This window comes from Boleophthalmus pectinirostris, unplaced genomic scaffold (assembly GCF_026225935.1).
Source record: "Boleophthalmus pectinirostris isolate CB_2022bp ecotype Guang Dong unplaced genomic scaffold, ASM2622593v1 HiC_scaffold_7, whole genome shotgun sequence".
NCBI lineage: Eukaryota > Metazoa > Chordata > Actinopteri > Gobiiformes > Gobiidae > Boleophthalmus > Boleophthalmus pectinirostris.
The window spans coordinates 24,323,429-24,342,911 of record NW_026571473.1 but is presented as its reverse complement, the minus strand read 5'-3'; the positions used below and the strand labels follow the sequence as shown (position 1 = coordinate 24,342,911).

General features: G+C 36.5%; 3 protein-coding genes across 3 annotated transcripts; all 3 read left to right on the top strand.

Annotated features, from left to right (window-relative positions):
• Positions 1–1,697: 1,697 nt before the first annotated feature.
• lnp1 (leukemia NUP98 fusion partner 1) lies at positions 1,698–4,848 on the top strand. The gene is made up of 3 exons (XM_055165242.1): positions 1,698–1,853; positions 4,211–4,438; positions 4,645–4,848. Exons 1-3 carry the CDS (start codon positions 1,698–1,700, stop codon positions 4,846–4,848), a joined length of 588 nt encoding a protein of 195 aa, XP_055021217.1.
• A 2,649-nt stretch (positions 4,849–7,497) lies between these two features.
• Positions 7,498–12,843, top strand: tmem45a (transmembrane protein 45a). The gene is made up of 6 exons (XM_020918893.2): positions 7,498–7,697; positions 9,592–9,803; positions 10,310–10,522; positions 10,862–11,046; positions 11,196–11,338; positions 12,190–12,843. The coding sequence occupies exons 2-6, from the start codon at positions 9,608–9,610 to the stop codon at positions 12,287–12,289; spliced, it is 837 nt and encodes a 278-aa protein (XP_020774552.1). The 5' UTR covers positions 7,498–7,697; positions 9,592–9,607; the 3' UTR covers positions 12,290–12,843.
• A 3,719-nt stretch (positions 12,844–16,562) lies between these two features.
• Positions 16,563–19,441, top strand: LOC110154855 (vesicle transport protein SFT2B-like). Its single transcript, XM_020918902.2, has 8 exons — positions 16,563–16,803; positions 16,875–16,964; positions 17,593–17,678; positions 18,329–18,410; positions 18,590–18,625; positions 18,706–18,764; positions 19,110–19,139; positions 19,218–19,441. Exons 1-8 carry the CDS (start codon positions 16,738–16,740, stop codon positions 19,255–19,257), a joined length of 489 nt encoding a protein of 162 aa, XP_020774561.2. The 5' UTR covers positions 16,563–16,737; the 3' UTR covers positions 19,258–19,441.
• Positions 19,442–19,483: the final 42 nt, after the last annotated feature.

The following is a 19,483-nucleotide window of genomic DNA, read 5'->3' as shown; positions in this document are numbered from 1 at the left end:
TTCCAAAATAGCCTATAAATCAAACCTTACCACTCAGTTACTCAGTGGTAGAATTTTTTAATGTGTTGTGTATTTGTGTGTTTTGTTTTCTCTTGCAAGTTGACCTGATGTCAACTTTAGAAAAACACAGCTTACGCTAATCTCCTTGTGGGTCATTATCCTTAGCTACATGGCACGTCAACACAAGCGTCTCACAGCACAGGTCCAACTGAGGATCTTACTCACACTGTTTTAAGTTAAACTCAAGATCCAGCTAATCCAACTGTTGGAAATTCAAATAGTGCAAGATGGCTTTTAGTACAGTCACACCAAAAGTAAGTTATCGTTTCTGGGTGTGATCCTTTACAAAATGTGACTTGCAAGAGCTATCAGTAGACTTAATGGACCCAATCGTGCAATGGTTCTTTAAAAATTTGTCTCATTCTCTGGGACAGAATGATTTTATGTCTGTGACACTTGAATAATTACATAAAATACATAATTGGAAGCTGTTTATATCATGATCAATTGGTGATAAATCTTTTAATATCACTCAACTAATGTTTCAGTAGATCATAAGAACTATAACATATTTTATTAAAAGTACACACACCAGTTTTTCTACAAACCTTTTGAATTATGTATCATAAAAATACCCTGAAACCACCATTCCCATTACTATCTGATATAAATAGGAGGTGTTTTGCTCTGCGTGTCTAACCCCAGCCCTGGGCCCACACAGGGCACTCCATAATTATTGACAGCTTTGATGAACCCAGCGAGTGGAAAGTATGGAGTTTTCTGTTGTGTTCCCTCAGGCTCACCAATGTAATGGAAAGATAGAAAACAAATAGGCACATTAGCTTCTGCAGTGCATCTCAAAGTTCTCAAACTAGTGCAAGCATATTTTTATGTTCGATTAATATTATTAAGATAAAATCTTCATAAATGCAAACTTTATTTGGTCTGAAATTTACTTTATTTGGTCTGAAAGAGTGAACCAGAAAAATGCACCGCAAAACTGCGATTCTGAATATTATTCAGAATTAGAATTAAAATTCTTTCATAAAACAGTAGCTAGATTATGTGTTTTATAGTTTGGAGTAGTTTGTAATATTGCTGCGTGTGTAGGTAACAAGACCAAATTTAAGGTCAAGAGTCTCAAGGCTACACCAGAACCGAGTACACCACAGTACTGAATCTGGAGATAAGTCTGAATTCTGTGACCTTCACAAATTAATTAAGTGGCTCTAAATGAAACAAAATTGGGACCTCAAGTCCAGCATACTACACCTGTGTCCTCAGTAGTACTTATCCCACATTGTGAGAAACTGTACTACAGCTGTCCTTCACCAACTCCCCGCCTCCAGGTTTATTTCCATCACTAACCACTATTTTTACTTTCACCCAGCAGTGCAGCTAACTAGATTATAGAGGATTCGCTCATGTAAGGGCTTGAATAAAAGCTTTAACCAGCTATTTTTGGGCATCAGTCCAAGAATAACACAGCAATAGGATCTAATTGAAGTAAGTTACCTCTTGACTTGTGTACAGTAGTAGTAGTAGTGGCAGCAGCTGCACCAACAGGCAGAGGCTTAGTAGGTCAACCCTTCTGTCTCACTCTGCTAGACTGCAAAAGGCAGGGCTTTTTCATCACTTGTTACCAGGAGTTTGAGGGTGCCGCTACAATGTCTCTGAGGTTGCTTCCCGCTATCACCATGGACAATGACGAAGATGATGATGGAAATTTCACCAAATGGATGAGCAGTTACTGGGGTCACGGAGCAGAAAGTGGTCATTCCAGAGACAGGAAGAGGAGCTTCAGACGACCTGCAAGATCACAAACAGACAGACGTGGGTCACTACCAACTGTGGTAAGAAACAACTACATTTGTAAACGCATAAAACTTAACGGGCATAATATTTTCTTTTGTACATTTTGATTCAGTAATGGCAACACAGTAACTGTATTATTTTACTCTGCATGTTTCTTAGTATTATACTTAGTGTAAGATCATTTTAAGCAGTCTTTTTGGTAATTTAATCTGTATTTTACCGCAAGATTCACTCAGATTCAGGGGAAACAGGTGAATCCTGGTCCATAAGGGGACCGCATTGTACCAAACGGTAAATTAGCTCACATGGCAAAAACATGAAAAAACATAATTTACAGGCCTATTACGAGATTTATTTTAGAGTCTAAAGATGCAACAGCCAAGAATAAATGGTAAAATTGTGTTAACATATATCAACTATGCAAAGACATATTTGAATTTCACTGATCTAATAAACTGCATACATATTGTTTTGTTGTTGGGCATATATTTGAATATTACCTCTTTACTTTATTATACCATTGCCAGCAGTAAATTTAAACACTGTATTTGCCAGAGCTATACATGCGCAACACAGCTGGAATCCAGCACCAGATGTTTATTTAGTATCTTCAAGTAAACTACATTTATCATCTTTACCCGAGGATTCTTGATGATAAATTAACATGATTATGCGCAAGCCATAATGGAGCCATAAATAGATATTGTACCAGCACAGAAAAGCCCACTGTCACGGACACTGTTGGAAGCTGTAATTTAGGACGTCAATCTGTACCACATCAATAATGTCTGCCGTGTAACCCACTCACACATGCATACAATAACACAGGCAAATGGACCTATACAACAGCTTCATATAGTGAGAATAAATTTATCATTGTATAATCATAAATCATACTCATGTTTGAACAGTTGTAGTGGTTTGCTGAATACCAGAGCCCATAAACAATAAGTGGAAAAATGTCTAGTTTAAACATTCACACAAACTTTCATCTATTTCTGGCTAAGTCAAAGGTCAATAATAACTTTTTAAGGTAAACAATCTGAAAATAATATAGGGCTTGTAGTTGCATTTTGGTGGCTTAAACCCCAGAATTGTATCATGTGTTATTTATATGTTACTTTAAAATGTAATTCTCAAAAAGTCATAGTGATGGACAATATTGAACATGGTCTTTTTGGTTAATTTTTAAATATTAAAGCAATAGATAATACTGATTATTATTTTTTTGTATTTGTGAAGTATATGAGAAAAACAAGCACATTTAAAAAACTACAATTATTTAATTTAATAAACGCTCTTTTGCATCTCTCTGCATTATGTTTAATAACCATGAAAGTGAAAGTTACTTTGCCCAAAAGTAGCTAGAGGGTATAACAACACGTGTATGAGACTAGCCTTTTTATGCACTGGAGCAGCACAGATAACATTTTGTCCAAACTTTGATCAATAATACAGTTAGCTGCAACCATCATGGCATGAATCACAGTGCACCTTAACATTTGAGTGAAGGCTGAAATAATAACTAAAACTGTCATACAGGAGTGTATTTCAAAAAGTGTTTGTAGAGAGAAATACACTGTCTTTAATTTATGTAACAATTTAAATGTAGTCAGAAGTAATGTTTGTTATAACTGTATGGATTGCAGTTGTTACATGATGCTAAGCTGAGAGCAGAAATTACACTACACTGTGCTAATGTGTTACTTAACAACATTAGAAGTGATTAGTGTAACCCTCTCACAGGCTGCAGCTAAGGTCACTTGGTGCTGTAAGAGCTCTAGGAAAACAATTCTTTAACGTTTCTGCAATGTAACCAAATTTAAAAAATGAAATAATCATGGACTTAATGTAGGTGTGATTCAAGGTTTTCGGTCCATGCATTGTCTCCTTTAGTGTCTTAATTATTAAAAATCTATATTATTTAAAGCTTTATTGGAATACTTTAATGCAAATAGATAACTGCACTAAACATGGCTACACAGCTCTCTATTGTTGTGGGAAAAAAATGGCTCTGGGTGAGTTTGTAGTAAATCAAAATTGGTTTTAGATACTTCCCCAAAAATATCAACCCAATATATATCATCAGAGCTTATTGGTAATTGGCTGCTCAAACAATGGGCATCAGCCATGGAAAAAACATATCTGTTGGTCTCTATTCATTATGGAATACCACAAACTAGTAATGAATTAAAAATAAGGCTTGTTATCATAGCAATAAACAACTCAAAACATCTCTGTTTTTTCTTCTGGGGTCCAGGAAAATGTAATGTGACTGAAAGCCTTTGACTATGCCAACTTTAGTAAACCTCTGTCACTCTGAGCTGTCGTGGATGTAATTATAAATGCGATTACACTTGAAAGTAACAACTGTCTCCTCTCTGTGAATTTACAGTCACAGTTAGATGCCATGAAGCTGAACAAGCTCCATGCCGCGACAATGGCCCCTACTCCCAGTCACCTGAAAACACGAGAAGAGTGGTTGGAAGTACGGCCTCACCCCAGGGCTCATCGCACTTCCTCTGACGACGGGCGACCCAAAACAGCCATCCCGGAAGCACGCATCAGCACCATCCCCGAAATCACAGGGTCCCTGGAAAAGAGGCTCCGGACCATCTCTCTGGTGAGCTACTGTTTTGGGAAAATCACAAAGAAGTTATTCTACATCCTTATTTTCTTTTGGCTGTAACATTAACACAAACCTAGCATTAACACAAATCATTTTATCAGTGGTGCCCACCTGCACACACTTTATTAACAATAGCAGAAGACTGAAGAATTCTGACCAATTTTGGGACAAATAATTCAAAATTTATATTCTTTATACAGAATGAGGACAACAGGTTGTGCCTGATCTGTTATGAAGACATGAGAAAGAACGGAGCTGGTACGCAGGAGCTGCACTGCACACATCGCTTCCACAAAGAGGTAAAACTCTGTCTTTATCTGCTGCATGTCCACAGATTTCAACGTCTCATTTCACTTGTTCAATGCATGAGGCTTATCAAACCCAACATTCCTGTACATGCATGACGTGGGCTGGTATGAAAACAGACTTAAAGTATTACGTTATGTCCGCATAAAACAAGCCTGGGGCATTTACTGACTGTGCTGGTCTGAAGGCGATGCGGAGGTTAGAACAGCCACGCCGGAGCAGTGAGGCGGGACACATCCTCAGACAGACAGAGGAGAGGAGGAAGTCTGCAGATGCACACATCTCCAATGAGAAGGACTCACCCCTTCACCGCCAACTCTCCCTGCGCAAACACCGCTGAGCTCAGGGCCTGGAAGACAGAGCCGAGGAGTCAGATGAATATAAGGCAACATTTAACAATGCAAAAAGCACCATGGCTAGAGCACCATGTATTTGAAAAAAAAACAATAAAGTGTACCTTAATCTTAACCTAAGGTAGAATGAGTTTTTTTTTTTTTTTTTATATAATATGACTATATTACAAAACCAAAACAAAACATAACTAATATTAAACTGAGAAACTGATATGTAAATAATGTATTTATTGGATTGATCTATAACCAATAAATACTTTTGAGAAATACTGCCAAATTCTCCAAACCCCTTGTGCTCCCAGCTGAAATAAATTTGCATTAAAATTGCCATGGACTTAAAATATCCTTTTAAACTGTCACTTGCAGATGTATTGTGTGGTATGTGAAGCAGAGGAGAAGGAATTTGCATCTCCACAATGTATAAATATATACTGTATATATAAATTAATTATTTTGAGTTTAAGATTCATTTTTCAGTATTGCTAAAATATATGTATTATAATATTATGTTAAGTGGCATAGCTAGCTCATTCTGTAAAACGTTTTCTTGCATACACTATTGCACTTTTTATGGTGTTGTAATGTTTAACAATGTTCATGTCAGATAATAAATACTTAAGGTAAATGCACTTTTCCTTAGTGTTATATTACACACATTCCCATGCTATATACTATACGCATGGTATGGCTACAGGGTACAAAAGTCAATGCGAGACCTTGTTGTAAACATGAATTCCTTTTTTCAAAGTTCACAATAAATTAGTTTAAGAATATTAGACATTTGACCTTTTACAAAAGCAAAGGTAAGCTTAAGCTTATTTCTTAAGTTAAGGTATGAGAGACTCAAAATGAAGTGCAATGATGCTTATAATATTGAAAGCAAAAAGCTTACAGTGGGAAAGCAACCAAAGTCACTCAATTCAGTATCAAGAGGTTAAATCTTTGCGGAATGTAGAGAAAGTTTCATCAGTAGTCATCTGAACAGGTTTTTGTGGTCAAGACAGTTCAGGTACCATCCTTCAGTTACTCCCTTTGGGACTGAACTAAATTACTCAGAGTAGAATAATCTCCTTGTGCTTCAAGTCAGTTACATCAGCACAGATGACCACTGATGAAATCTTCTCTACATTGAACCACTTCTGGACAAATGAAGGATTACACCGTCACTTTGAGGAATGATCTTGTGACATTTGGATGTTTACATCCCTTTATAAATGTGTTTCAGTGTATGGAGCAGTGGCTGTGGAGGAAGCAGACGTGTCCAACCTGCCGCATGTGTGTGTCTATGGCCAAATCTCTGTACTGCACCTCCTCTCGAACCTTCGTCCCATAACACTCCTGTCCACCTGCATGCTTCACCCTCCAACTCGACTCTCCACCTGTCACAGAAACAACCCTGCATGAATTTATGGCTATTTATCTATGCATTCACTATTCATCCAGCCAAGATATGAAAGAAAATAAGCCAGTCTTCTTTTTTTTATTTCATGTTTGCACTAGTTATCTGAAATGTTATTTGAATATACAATAGGCCATTTAAAAATTGAGCAACTTCTTAACTTTATTAGCGTTATCATCCTAAATACATATAGGTCTAATTGGTTGTGTTTTTATGTTTATGGTAAAACTTGTCATATTATGTTCCTTTTCGAAGTTTGTTGGATAGCCTATTAGTCTTTTTTCTTATGATTTTTTTTTTCTTTATAGCCATGTTTACAACATATTTGTTCTTCATTTGTGCCTCCTTTAATCTCGTTATTAAACATGCCAACGGTCTGACTGTGAACAATTTCTAGATCATACTTTTAGTCTAATAAATATCATGTAACCTGGATGAAGTTACAAGTCGAACAGGTAAAGTAGCAGTGCATCGCGTTAAAAATTAACCATAGGCTAGAGATTTGCATACAGCCTCCATCCTCCCTTGCTCATGACCTTTGTTGGACACTTTTTTTTTTTTTGGTTATACCCATGGATTTACTGTCCAGTGCATCTTTAGCATCTGTCTACGCTTTAAAAGTTTAAAACTACGTCTAGAGCTTTTAAACTTCTAAACCACAAAGTGCCCCCCCCCCCCCAAACACACACACACACTCTTAAAACCTGTGCAGAGCCAGTGAAATCCTCCCGCTGGGCGTACGTGCTCAGAGTCTTGTGGGTTGAGCGCTGAGTTTGGTCTGGTCTGTCTGAAATAGAGGAAAATAGCGGTCTCCCCCGGATTCTCCTGAAGGGGGCAGAGTGCACACGTGGACACGGATGATTGATGTGACCTGCAGCCAATCACAGCTCTCCTTGGTGACGCGACTGCTTTCATTTCACCAATAGGAGCGTTTTAGGGAAAGTCTAAACTCGGACGGAAAATTTAGAAAAAAAAAAAAAAAAAAGGGACTTGTGAAACACATCTGGCAGAGACAGAGGAGCGACCGAGGAGGAAATAGCGGATCATTTCTTAGTGTTTTAATAATAGTAAGTGTGAACATCTTAGCCTTTTCAGCGGAAATGGAACTTATGTGATAAAAACCTAGAGATGCTTTGATTATCTACGCAAAGTAGACCTGGCCTACTTCTAAGAACCTTCTGCAAATTTGGATAAGGTAAGTTTCTGCCACTTTTTCAGCATTCAAAGTTTACTACTTCTCACTTTTGTCGCATTTTCTGATTATATGTTAGCAGACAATTATTTGGGGTTATAGGCCTAATAAGTCTGATGATATTATTTAATTCAATAATGCTTTGTGACTAAGAATTATGCTTATGATTATATTATCCTTCATTATGCTTAATTAAAAAACATGACGCCTGATTACAAGGTGCACAAATGGTGCATTATAACTTCAATAACAATTTAAACTGCACCATAAAAAGGTTATTGTGTTAAAATATATGAGCTCCTTAGCCATAGACTTTTTACCAAATGCACACACAGACTTTTACATTTGCTTCAGGTTCTGAAACCAACATCATTGGTGACAGTTCTTTCAAAGGGGTTGTTTATGAAAGCATAGTATGTATAATTATTGTGTATACTTTTGACACCAGGGCCTGTAAGTCTATCATTATGAGCCACAGAAAGTGCATCTAGTAGAATCTGTCTGGGATTTGTTACTGAAATATCTTTCTACAAAGAAAACCAGTTTAAATTTCCTCTAAACACAACATTTAAACCTACAAACTCAAAACTACTAAAAAAGAATACAAACAAATCTTTCCAGTAATCACTATATAATAATTAAAACTGCTGTCTCTAACCATACATTAAAATGGTAAATATATAAATGATGTCAGCAGGCCCCCTTATTAGGACCACTTATTCATTTTCATGCCTTTAAGGAACAACAGGATTTTACAGTTTATTTGTTGATTTAAAAGCGTGTGAGTGTAGCCTGCTCACAGATGTTGTTGTTGATTTTGGGGGTTGGAGCACCTCTTTTCAGTAGCACTTCAGTGGCATCAGGGAGACATTACCATGGAGACTCTAGTGTTTTCCTTCAAGTGGAGAGGGTGCACTTTGATGAGCTAATTCTAACATCATCTATCTTAAAACATTTAATATTTGTTTTGTACCATGTGTCCCATTTGCAAATTAGAGTTCTTGTTTTTTTGTTGCTGGGCAGAAGATTGTACTTCATCTACATGACAAAAGAGTTTAGTCATACAACACACTGAAATCACTATTGGTGTCCTGTTTTTTCTTTAATTGGAAATAAAGACGCATAGGCCTAGTGCGCTGAAACATCCAAACAAATATAACTAATTATATTACAGTTGGTCTTACTTATTAAAGGCATATAAAAGACAAAGCATTACATCACTTGAGGCTGTCTTTGAAAATGTGTTGATCTGTTTATTGGGCCAGCACTTTGCTCTCATAAAGAGCCATTTAAACAGGAGGAGGCTGGTTGGCTGCACACATCACGTGTCACTGGCACTTATCATTTTGGATCATGATGATGCAAAGAGAAAACATGACACTTAAAATGCTAAAATTATGCTGTGTGTGATAAAACAACATACATTTAAAATTATTAAACGTTAAAGTGAAAGCACAAAGCAGTTGATGTTGTTAACAAGTCTTTGTCTAGACACAAAAGTGCTTCTTCAACACATGCTTATTAACTTTAAATACGCTCTGCTTCAGCAACATTTTCCCTGCCCTTTTACGGGGTACTTGTTATAGCTGCACTGTGCACACAACACATCAACTTGCAATGTCTGTATTTAGGGTTAAGACTAACTCAAACTGTAGCCGAGGTTTGATTAGTCATTAAATTGCAAAAAGCCTTTTTCAGAATCATGAAACTTTCCTGAGCTTATGTTGTATGATAATAGATAATGTCCAGATAATAAATATTTGATTACTAAATTATTAATTGATTTAAATCATAAACTAGTGTAAACCCAATTTCAGTCCTCTTATTAAATACTAATACTGGCAGAAATGTGTTTTCTTGTGTCATGATATATATGGATTTAATTTTTTCATTTTAGGGCTATTTGCTGACCAATGGGGAGTTTTGCTGGTCATGCGCTCCCCGGGAGTTTCTTCCTGTTTTGGGGACTGTGGTGGGGGATGAAGTCCTCACTTTGGCATTTGACCCGGAGGAACAAGAGTACAGGATCAAGCCGACTCCCGTCCAGAGCGGCCCAAAGAAGACTAGAGATCATAGAGAGCTCTGCCATAGTATTCTGTTCTATTGTTGGTAAGGTAGTAGGAGAATAACTTAGTCTGTATATTCTTTTTTTTATTGTCTCAATCTGTGCAGTTAATCAAATTTCAATCAAACTGGAGACTAATGTGGTGAGGTGGACTGTACAATAAGATGTAAAAATGTATCACTATTCTTTTGCTCATATTGATTTACCACAATCTTCAATTATTTAGTGTTATTAAAACAAATAAAACTGTTAAAGTAATTTATGTAGTCTACAGTATAGTTAATTACTGCTATTTAAAGCTACCATCTGTAAGTTCATTTTTTTACCAGTAGATGGCAGATGCCTCAGCTCCTCTCACCTGGCCTTTGTTCAGGCTCACCTGTACTGGCAAAATATAACAGAGCAATAATGTAGATAGCATCTAGTGGATTGAGGTAAGAATAAAACAGGTCGGCCAGTCTAAATACAAATGGTATCTTAAATGGTTGATTAAAATAAAATTTGTTGCACAGCCCTAAGACAAGTGGTCCTCAACTTAATGTTTTTGCAGGGATTTTAGCAGAGCAGTTTGCAGCAAATGGCCCAAAGCTGCAGTTGTATGACACCTCAGAAAACCACTGGAAGGACTTGATGAACTGGCAGCACTCCACTATGTACATGCTTTTTGGTTTGATGGGGGCAGTGTCTCTGATTGTCCACACCACTGCAGCTGCTCCTCTCCCTTTGGATAGACTCATGCTATGTCTGGCTTTCTTTAATGAAGGTACATGCAAAACATACTCATAAATAATATAGAGTAATGGTTCTCAATTTTTTCAGACCAAGTATCATCCATGATAAAATTTGGCTTTCTGAGTACCACCAGATCTAAATGCCAAAATTAAGACTGAAAACTGAAAACCACCTAAACTGTGGATAATATAATGTGGAAATGATGATTAACTCAAAGAAAGTCAAAACTCTAACTGCAAAGTAACATCAGATGCATGGCACACAGAACATAAAGTCTGTTATACTTTTTCACAAAATAAAAATCTGAAAATTACATGTGAAATGTAAATTAATATTGAGTCATTTTTTTCAAATGTTTCTCTTTCTGTAGGATTTCTTTTCCTCTACCATCTACACGGCAGAGCTATGCTGGATGTCATAGTGCATCAGCTTTTGCTTTACGCCATTTTTGGACAGGCTCTGATTGCATTTCTGGAGGTTTTCCACCGAGGAAATGTCATCCTTGAACTTATGCGATCTGCTCTAACCATCCTACAAGGGAGCTGGTTCTGGCAGGTAAATGAAGAAAACAGGTAACAGGTTGATTAAGGTTGATACATCTCCTGGACTAATCTTTGCTCAGATCTGTTTTAGAAATAGTTTTATGGCTTTGGGCATGGCTTTGTTTTCTGATCAATAAAATATAGTCTTCTGTTTTGGCACAGATTGGGTTCGTCCTGTACCCTCCCCGGGGGCCACAATGGGACTTGAGCGACCACAGCAATATGATGTTTGTGGTCATGTGCTTCTCCTGGCACCTGATGTTTGCGCTGCTCTTTACCGGATTGGTCTATAGCACTGTCAGCTGGTAAGAGTACATCACACCATTATATATTCCTGTGGTATTTTATATTATTATGTTCATGTGATGTTAAATATTGCTGAAGTTATTTTTAAACAGTTTTTTGATTTAATGAGGATATTTTTAGTGCCACCCAGTGGACATTGGTTGGAACAGATGTTGTGCTACATGCTCTTAACAAGCTCACTCTTCCTTTGTTAAAACTGTACTTACTATTTATACAATTGTTTTATTATTGTGTTACTGTTTATATATGTTATAATTGGGTGTTTTGGTTCTGTTTTGATTCTCGATACGATTGTCCAACTAGAAAGCAGGAATGAACCTGACAAGAGTTTCTCATTTCTGTTGGAAGTTTCAGTTGGTGAACTGATTCTCTCACCTGCAGCCAACTATTAATCAGTGCCAGTGCAGCCTCAGAGTGAATTCTGGAGATTTTGAGCTTTTACATTATGATGGCCAATATGCTGACTGAGAAAAAACGTCTATGTCTGTTACGGAGTAGGTTCAGACCATCTGTATTTTTCTACTTTTAAGAATTGAGAGACACAATAATCAGTTTTTAATTTAAATTAAAGGGTGTGTGACAGTGATGTAATCCAACTGTGCACATGTCATATATATTCAGGTTAAGACACTGGCACCCCAGGTACAGTTTTGATTGTAGTACCTTTTTGAAACTACATACAATTCCCCAATATTTTCCCACAGAAAATATTGTAAAGCAGCATGTGCCTAAAGCCTCCAACAAACTGTTATCCCATTAACTCTCAATGGAATTCTTCATCTTAACAAATAATAAAAAAACATGCTGTTACTTGGTTGATTTTTATCATAGATTTTTTTTTTTTTTTCAGTGTCGTTCGGGTCAGACTAAAGAGGACTCCTCCTATGGAGATGGGACTTCTATCCAAACCCAGAGAGCGAGATGCAGAGTCAGAGGATGAAGCTTTCTGATGAGACAATTTTTGTTGAATATATTTTGTTCAGTGCAAAAATACACCTTTGGGGGGTGGTACAAAAAACTAACTACTTCTTTTATTTAAGATATGTCTCTTCCTCTGTCATCTTTCTTTGTCCAATATCATTTTACCCCAAGTGTTTATTTATTTCATTCTTTGCATGAGGGCTCCAGTGCCAACCTTATACATTTGCACAAACTTCATAAAATTCATGTATTTATTATTGGTTGTCATGTTTTTCATTTGTTCTGCCTCCACATGTTTTTTCTTTCTAAAACTAAAGCTGCAGCAACAATTGATAATAATTAATGACCTAATCTGACCATGGTCTGGGGTCACTCACTGCTCCTGACAGGTTGCCAGAGTAACAATAGAATGGGAATGGGAATGAATGGTTCAAATACAGAGAACTCATTTCCCTACAGGTATAAAAGGTCTAATTAGCATAAAAATAAAATGCAGCACTTCTGGATTTTAATTTATTCTCTGTTTATATCTGGCTATGTTGTTTATTTTATTTCAATAAATAACATAGCTGTTTGCCTCTTATCATTTTGCTTCAAATGTCTCCGTTACAATTTCTTATATTACTTTGAAACATAATGAACATTTCTTAGGATTTCTTAGGTTGTATAATTTTTATTTTTATTCATAATTTTTAGAAGACATCTTAAGAATTCCTGGACACTGTAAAAAAGATAAGATGTACAAGTCCCATGGCATCATGAACGATTGTGCATTTCAGTGTCTTTCTACTTGCTGACTGTCAACCTCTGTCGCCTCTATTAACTTAAGGTCCAGTCTTTGTGTGACTATATTTCCTCTGGTGATCTACCTTTACAAAACAAAAATGCCAAAGAGCTACTTATTTTAACAGTTGCAAGAAATGTAGTGTATATAAGAGCCACAGCCTTAGATTTGTCAGGTGAGCAGACATTATTTTGTCTTTTGGGGAATGTTGAGGGTGATATTTGACAACAGAAAGGCAGCAAGCTCCAGAATATTTTCTGTTAGTTTCCCCCATGTGTCAGGATACACCATGCAAATTTTTACAGTTATTTGACCATTTATGCAGTTGCAGTACCTTACAATTACATAATTTCACAAATAGCATTTCTTAAAAAGTGTGTTTTTTGAGACCAAGCAGAGCCGAGTTGAGTTTAGGTCCCTATCAACTTATGATGGCCCAAGATATAAGATAACAGGAAATAATAGTGAAAAAAGGTAGCAAATAACATCCTGAGTTGTGGACGTGGCTCCTGGCCTAAGAAGATCCTTTTTCTCTCACTGAAGAAAAGCCTGAACAAAACCAGCCCAGCAGGTTTTCACAAATAAAATAAAACAGGATTCAACAGAAAGGACATACAGTCCTCCTTTAAGGTGCATCCTGATCTCCAGGGTTTTAAATGTGAGACTGTAGTATACTGCATCATTCTTTGGCTTTGTGACTTTCAGCTTTTTTAAGGATCCTTCAGATTACTGGTAAGAAAAACTTTGCAATTATATGACTGATAAGAATTGTTTCTTACATTTTATATTTTTGCACTGAAGGTTTTTAATGGGGAGTTTTGCAGAACATGCAGTCCCAGGCGGGATTCTGCTGTTCTTGGGACTGTGGTGGGGGATAAAGTTCTCAATGTTACATTTGACCCAGAAAAACAAGACCAGAAAAACACAACAAATTTCTAGATCCACCCAAAAAGGACTGGAGATATTTGAGGGGTTCATCGTAATTGTCTTTGCGTCTGTTGGTAAGAGTGTAATACTTCTCTTTTGCTCACATTCATTCACACACAAATTGTAAATTTACTGTAAGAATAGTGCCGTGAGTGGATTTTTCACATTCTGTGTGGAATTTCCATGTTTTCTTTGATGGAATTCCTATGTATGCACCAGTAGTAACCTATCAAATGCTCCAGATAAATAATCTTGACCAAGTGCCTAAATGTGTGTACACATATAATTCCTAATAACAGAGACTCTACTGTATGAACACCTCACCTACTTTGCTGTTATTTTTTGCAGGTAGCAGGTGCAAAACTACCACTATATGACTATACAGAGAATCACTGGAGTGACATGAAGAACTGGTTGCACTGCACCGTGTTTATGTTCTTTGAATTGGCAGGAGTGATGGCTCTTCTTGTTCACAGCACTGAGGCTGTCCCTCTCACTTTGGACAGACTAATGCTTGGTTTGGCTTTCTTAAATAATGGTATGTTTGTGGGTTCCGCAGTAATTTTTGCTCTCTTGGCCACTTTCTTTAATCTTGTCCTGTCACATACAGTAGAGCAAACTGACCAAAAATACATATAAATCTATTTTCTTTGCACACTTTGTTGTTGATACCCATTAAAGGTATTTGGGACCCCCAACACACATCTGAATGTATTTATTGAACTTTCACATCTAAGCTTCAAAGATAGACTTATATAAAATTATTAGAGCACAAAAACATTTTTGTCATGGAGATTTCAGCATTAATTGATCAACGAATATTTATTATAATCATGAATTTTTATTTCAGTATGAATAACAGTTAATAGGACAGAGATAGCTAAACCTAATGTGATGATGGTGTTACAGGTTAATAATTTTTTTGTAAAATTTAACTTAAAGAAGCATGGAGATGTTATTAGGTTGCCTGGAATGTTCCACAGTGACCTTCCTCACAGAAAAATGCATGTTTTAGGTTTTCTTCAGCAATAAAAACTCCATGTAATTAAATAAATGCAACATAGATGCTTTTAATAATGCTGTATTGTGGAACATTTATAGCATTGCATGCATTTATCTGCATGGATACAAGCTGGTTTAGGACCACCACACCATAAGAGGTACAAAGTGCACCTATAAACTAACTATAACTTCTAATGTATCTTCTCTCCTTTCTAGGTATCACTCACACGATATACACAGCCGGCTCATGGTAGATGTCACAGTACATCAACTCCTGGTCTACACCATCTGTGCAGATGCTCTGATCCATTTTTCTGGAAGTTTTCTACAGAGGAAACATTACTCTCGAACTGATACGTTCTGCAGTCTCTATTGTCCAAGGATTATGATATTGGCAGGTACAAGAAATATATATATTTTCTTGGTACAGCCTTGGTGAAGAGGGTTTAGGCATTGTTCAAACATTTTTCAGCCCTTTAGTTCAGGTTTATATGTCCAGGTTGGTTTAGGTCTTGGTTAACACATCTATGCTTAGTCTTAGTTTATGACTAAACCTTCTAGATTTTGAAGTTCATTTCAGACAATTTAATATTTTTTTTTCCCCCACAGATTGGTTTCATCCTGTACCCTGCCCAGGAGCCACAATGGGACTTGAGTGACCATAGCAATATGATGTTTGTGGTCATGTGCTTCTCCTGGCACCTTGATGTCTGCACTGCCCTTCACTGGATTGATCTATTTCATCCGTTAGCTGGTAAGACTACATATAGACCTATATTCATGAGGAAATACAGTATTTATTCATTATTGCAGCATGTGCTCATGTCACAAAAGTGCCAGTATTACTGTTCCTGTATCAAGCATATGGCATATTTAAATGTCAAGATTTTTTTTCAATAATTTATTTGTGAGAGAAGATAAATCACATATCACAGTCACTTTAACCTCCCCCATCCCAAATAAAAGTTGTGTTTTAGGCTGTAATTTACTTATTTATTTACAGTGTGGTCCGTGCAAAACTCCAGCGGACTTCACCATTGGAAATGGGACTGCTAGAAAAAAGACCAGAGTCAGAGGAAGACGGTTAAAGACCATGTGCTATAAAAGTACACAAACACAGAGAATAAAGCATTTCTTTTTGGTGAAACTTACAATGGGACAACCTTTGTCATTTTACTTTTCCTGTTTAGCCTGTAGGTCTATACTCTCATTGTTGCAACTATTTTCATTTTTATGTTAGGCTATTTTCTTTTGGTTGTAATAAAAATATATATATATATATTTTTTTTTTCCGGCTGGGATAGGCTACATGGTGGCTAGGCTTACCCAAATATTTACTTTTTGTAGTTTCTCCCTGTAGTGTGAGAGGTATAGAGGTCTTATTACTAGGCCTACCGTGTAATTTATGTGCTTTTATATTTCCAAGCTAACAATTGTGAGTAGGCCTAATAAATAATAAATGATCTACTGCAACCAATGTGCAGACGATTATTCGAACATGACCGCGGATTAAATATAAACTGTAACTGATCAAAAGCAATATTCATCACGTGTCGCCAGTGCTCTTACTGTTCAGAGTGAGCCCTCTTTCCTTGTTACCTATCATGAGTCATTGCGTCAGGTGCGTCAGATGCGTCAGGTGTGTTTTACCTGCGTCTCCTGTGGTGACGTTAGCGCACACCGATTGGAAGAAAGCCACACATTTCAGTCATTAAACTAGTAAACAAAGAAACATAGCTGAGCATCTTTTTATTTATTACCACCATGGACAAATTAAAATCTGTGTTAAGTGGCGAAGAGTCGCGGAGAGAGGATCGCACCATTTTGGAGGTAAAATCAGACGCTAGCTGCACCTGCATCTAACGCAAGCTCCTCATCAATAAAACAAATACTGTGTGCAGACGGTGAACGAGGCCTCGACACTGAGCTGGACGACCCGTATCAGAGGATTCATCGTGTGTTTTATTATTGGAGTGGGGTGCACAATTTTGGTATGTAAAATCTCCTCTCCATTTGTCTTATTATGCCAGTTTCTATCGTTAATCTCTGCGCTATGAGGAAGACTTCAGGAGCCTGGGCGATGTTGCCAGACAGGTTGTTCGAGCTTTGAGGAATGTTTTAGAGCCGTCATTCACTTTCTGTTCATTTAAATAAATTGTACTATTAAAGTATTAAATCATTATCACTGTCTAGCCTACACATCAACCAAACGCCAGGAGTGCTGTTAGGCTAGGGTCTGTTCTTCTGTTGTCCCAGCTGCAACATCTTAACATGAGCCTACTTCTAACAGCACTTACCAAGGGGTATTACGGAAAAGTGAAATATTTGAATTTATTTAACAAAACTTTAAGGATGTTTTTGAGGATTATGGTAATCTGTAATATAATAGTGATAATTGACAATACCTCAGTAGATTTATTTGCCTAGTACCTGACCTGAGAGGGTGTGCAGAGTGTGAGACAAGGCTAATCCTACTTAATAGAAATAAGTTTGGAAACCATTGCTGCATAGTACATTTTCTCCTTGGATTTATAGATTAGCCTTACATTGTTTTTATTCTTCAGTCACAAAGTCATACAGTCACAAGTATTTGAGATGTTAAATTCTGTGTCTTTGCAGGGAGTTGGCTGTCTCTTTCTCCCCAAAATTGGAATCACTCTTTTTATTGTTTTCTACACATTTGGGAACATATGTACACTTGGAAGGTTAGTGCCACAAACAAAAAACACTCCATATCTCATGACTTCTTATCCCCTTTCATAAATTAATAAATAAACATATCCCTGGTCCAAAAAATATCCTTTCTGGTTTTCTTAAATGTCAACTTCCTGGCAGATGTAATCTGCATACTGCTCTTATATTCACATTTACATTTCCAAAGTAATTCCTTTGTATCTTGAACTGCCTCTTAATGTACAAATTCATAATCTTTGTGTAATATGTAACTTCTGGTGGAGAGTCTGCTACCTGTTTGTTGTTATTGCTTTCCCTGGAATTATTCACAATTAAAATTCAACATATAAAATTTGGATTTCTTAAACTTAAACATGTTTTTTCTATTATTCAACAAGACTGGCCTTTCCACAGTTCTGCTCTGTAACTTTGACTCATGGCATCACCTGCTTGTCCCCATGAAGATAATTAATTAATTAATTAATGTCATACTGTGGAACATTACTGGCAAAACAATGACCTTTCCACAGAGACACATGTGGTCGATGCTCTATGGGAAGTTGAACAGTGTACCTTTAAAAAAAAAAAACACGCAACATATAATGTAACATGTCTATTGTTGTACCTGTTTTTCTTTTACAAACAGATATTAATAATATTTCTTATGTGTATATTATATCAGCACCATGTTTCTAATGGGACCCATGAAGCAACTGAAGAGGATGTGTGACAAAACAAGAGCACTGGCCACCACTATTATGATCGTAAGAGAATTTATCCAATAATAGGGAAAACATATAATCTAACTGACTAGGATAATTCTGGACCATAATTCATGCTTTGTGTAACTGTACAACAACATATTCATTCAGAAATGTAAAACCTAATTCACTGCGATTGTATAAAGTTTTAATTAATTATTTTTTTGCCCACCTTGTTGCAGACTTGTCTCGTGTTGACTCTTTGTGCAGCATTTTGGGTAAGATATTAGCAAGTCCTTCATCTTTATATATCTCTGTAAAGATGCAAGTGGAATAATTAACTATACTTCTTTTACAGTGGAAAAACTTTGGGCTTGCTTTGCTATTTGTCATCTTGCAGGTGTTGTCATTTGCCTGGTAAGTCACCCTCCTCTTATAACTTCTAACAGATGAAACTGACAGCTCATATCTTGATCATTGCACCTAGTAGGTGTAGTGTAGTGTGTAAGAGGAAATTAACATCTGAGGGAAAAGAAAGCAGATACATTTGGACATGGGTCAAATTTTGATGGCTGATGGCTAAAAGCTGGATAGAACAAAACAAAACTCTGATGTGAGTCAGTGTGTTTTGGGCTCATTCACTTCAATAGTCATTCTGTCAGATTGCAAGGAATAAATTATTATTTTAAAAACTGTTATCGGTGTATACTTAAAATAAATAAACTTGTCTTTGAATACTTAAAATGAACTGTTTTCCTTTAGGTACAGCTTGTCCTATATTCCTTGTGTGAGGTGAGTATTTGTTACAAAGCTTTTGTTTTGGATGTTACCTTCAAAGACACTTCTAATCATAATGTATTTTATTTTCAGGGAAGCCATTTTGAAGCTGGTGTCTGTCTTTATAAAGTGAACCAAACCATGACATTGTGACTCATTAAGACACTTTATTAATATTTTTGTTATGAAGTCCTTTTACCTGCTCATCACCTGCTGCTATTTTTTTTTTAATTGTGTAAATATTTTAACAACAGAAAGTGCTGACTTTCTGTTTGAAAGTTATTTTTATTTGCAAAGGTTAATTATGTCAGTGTCAAATTAATGTATTCCAAATTGCTTTCATTTTGTGACTTTGTATG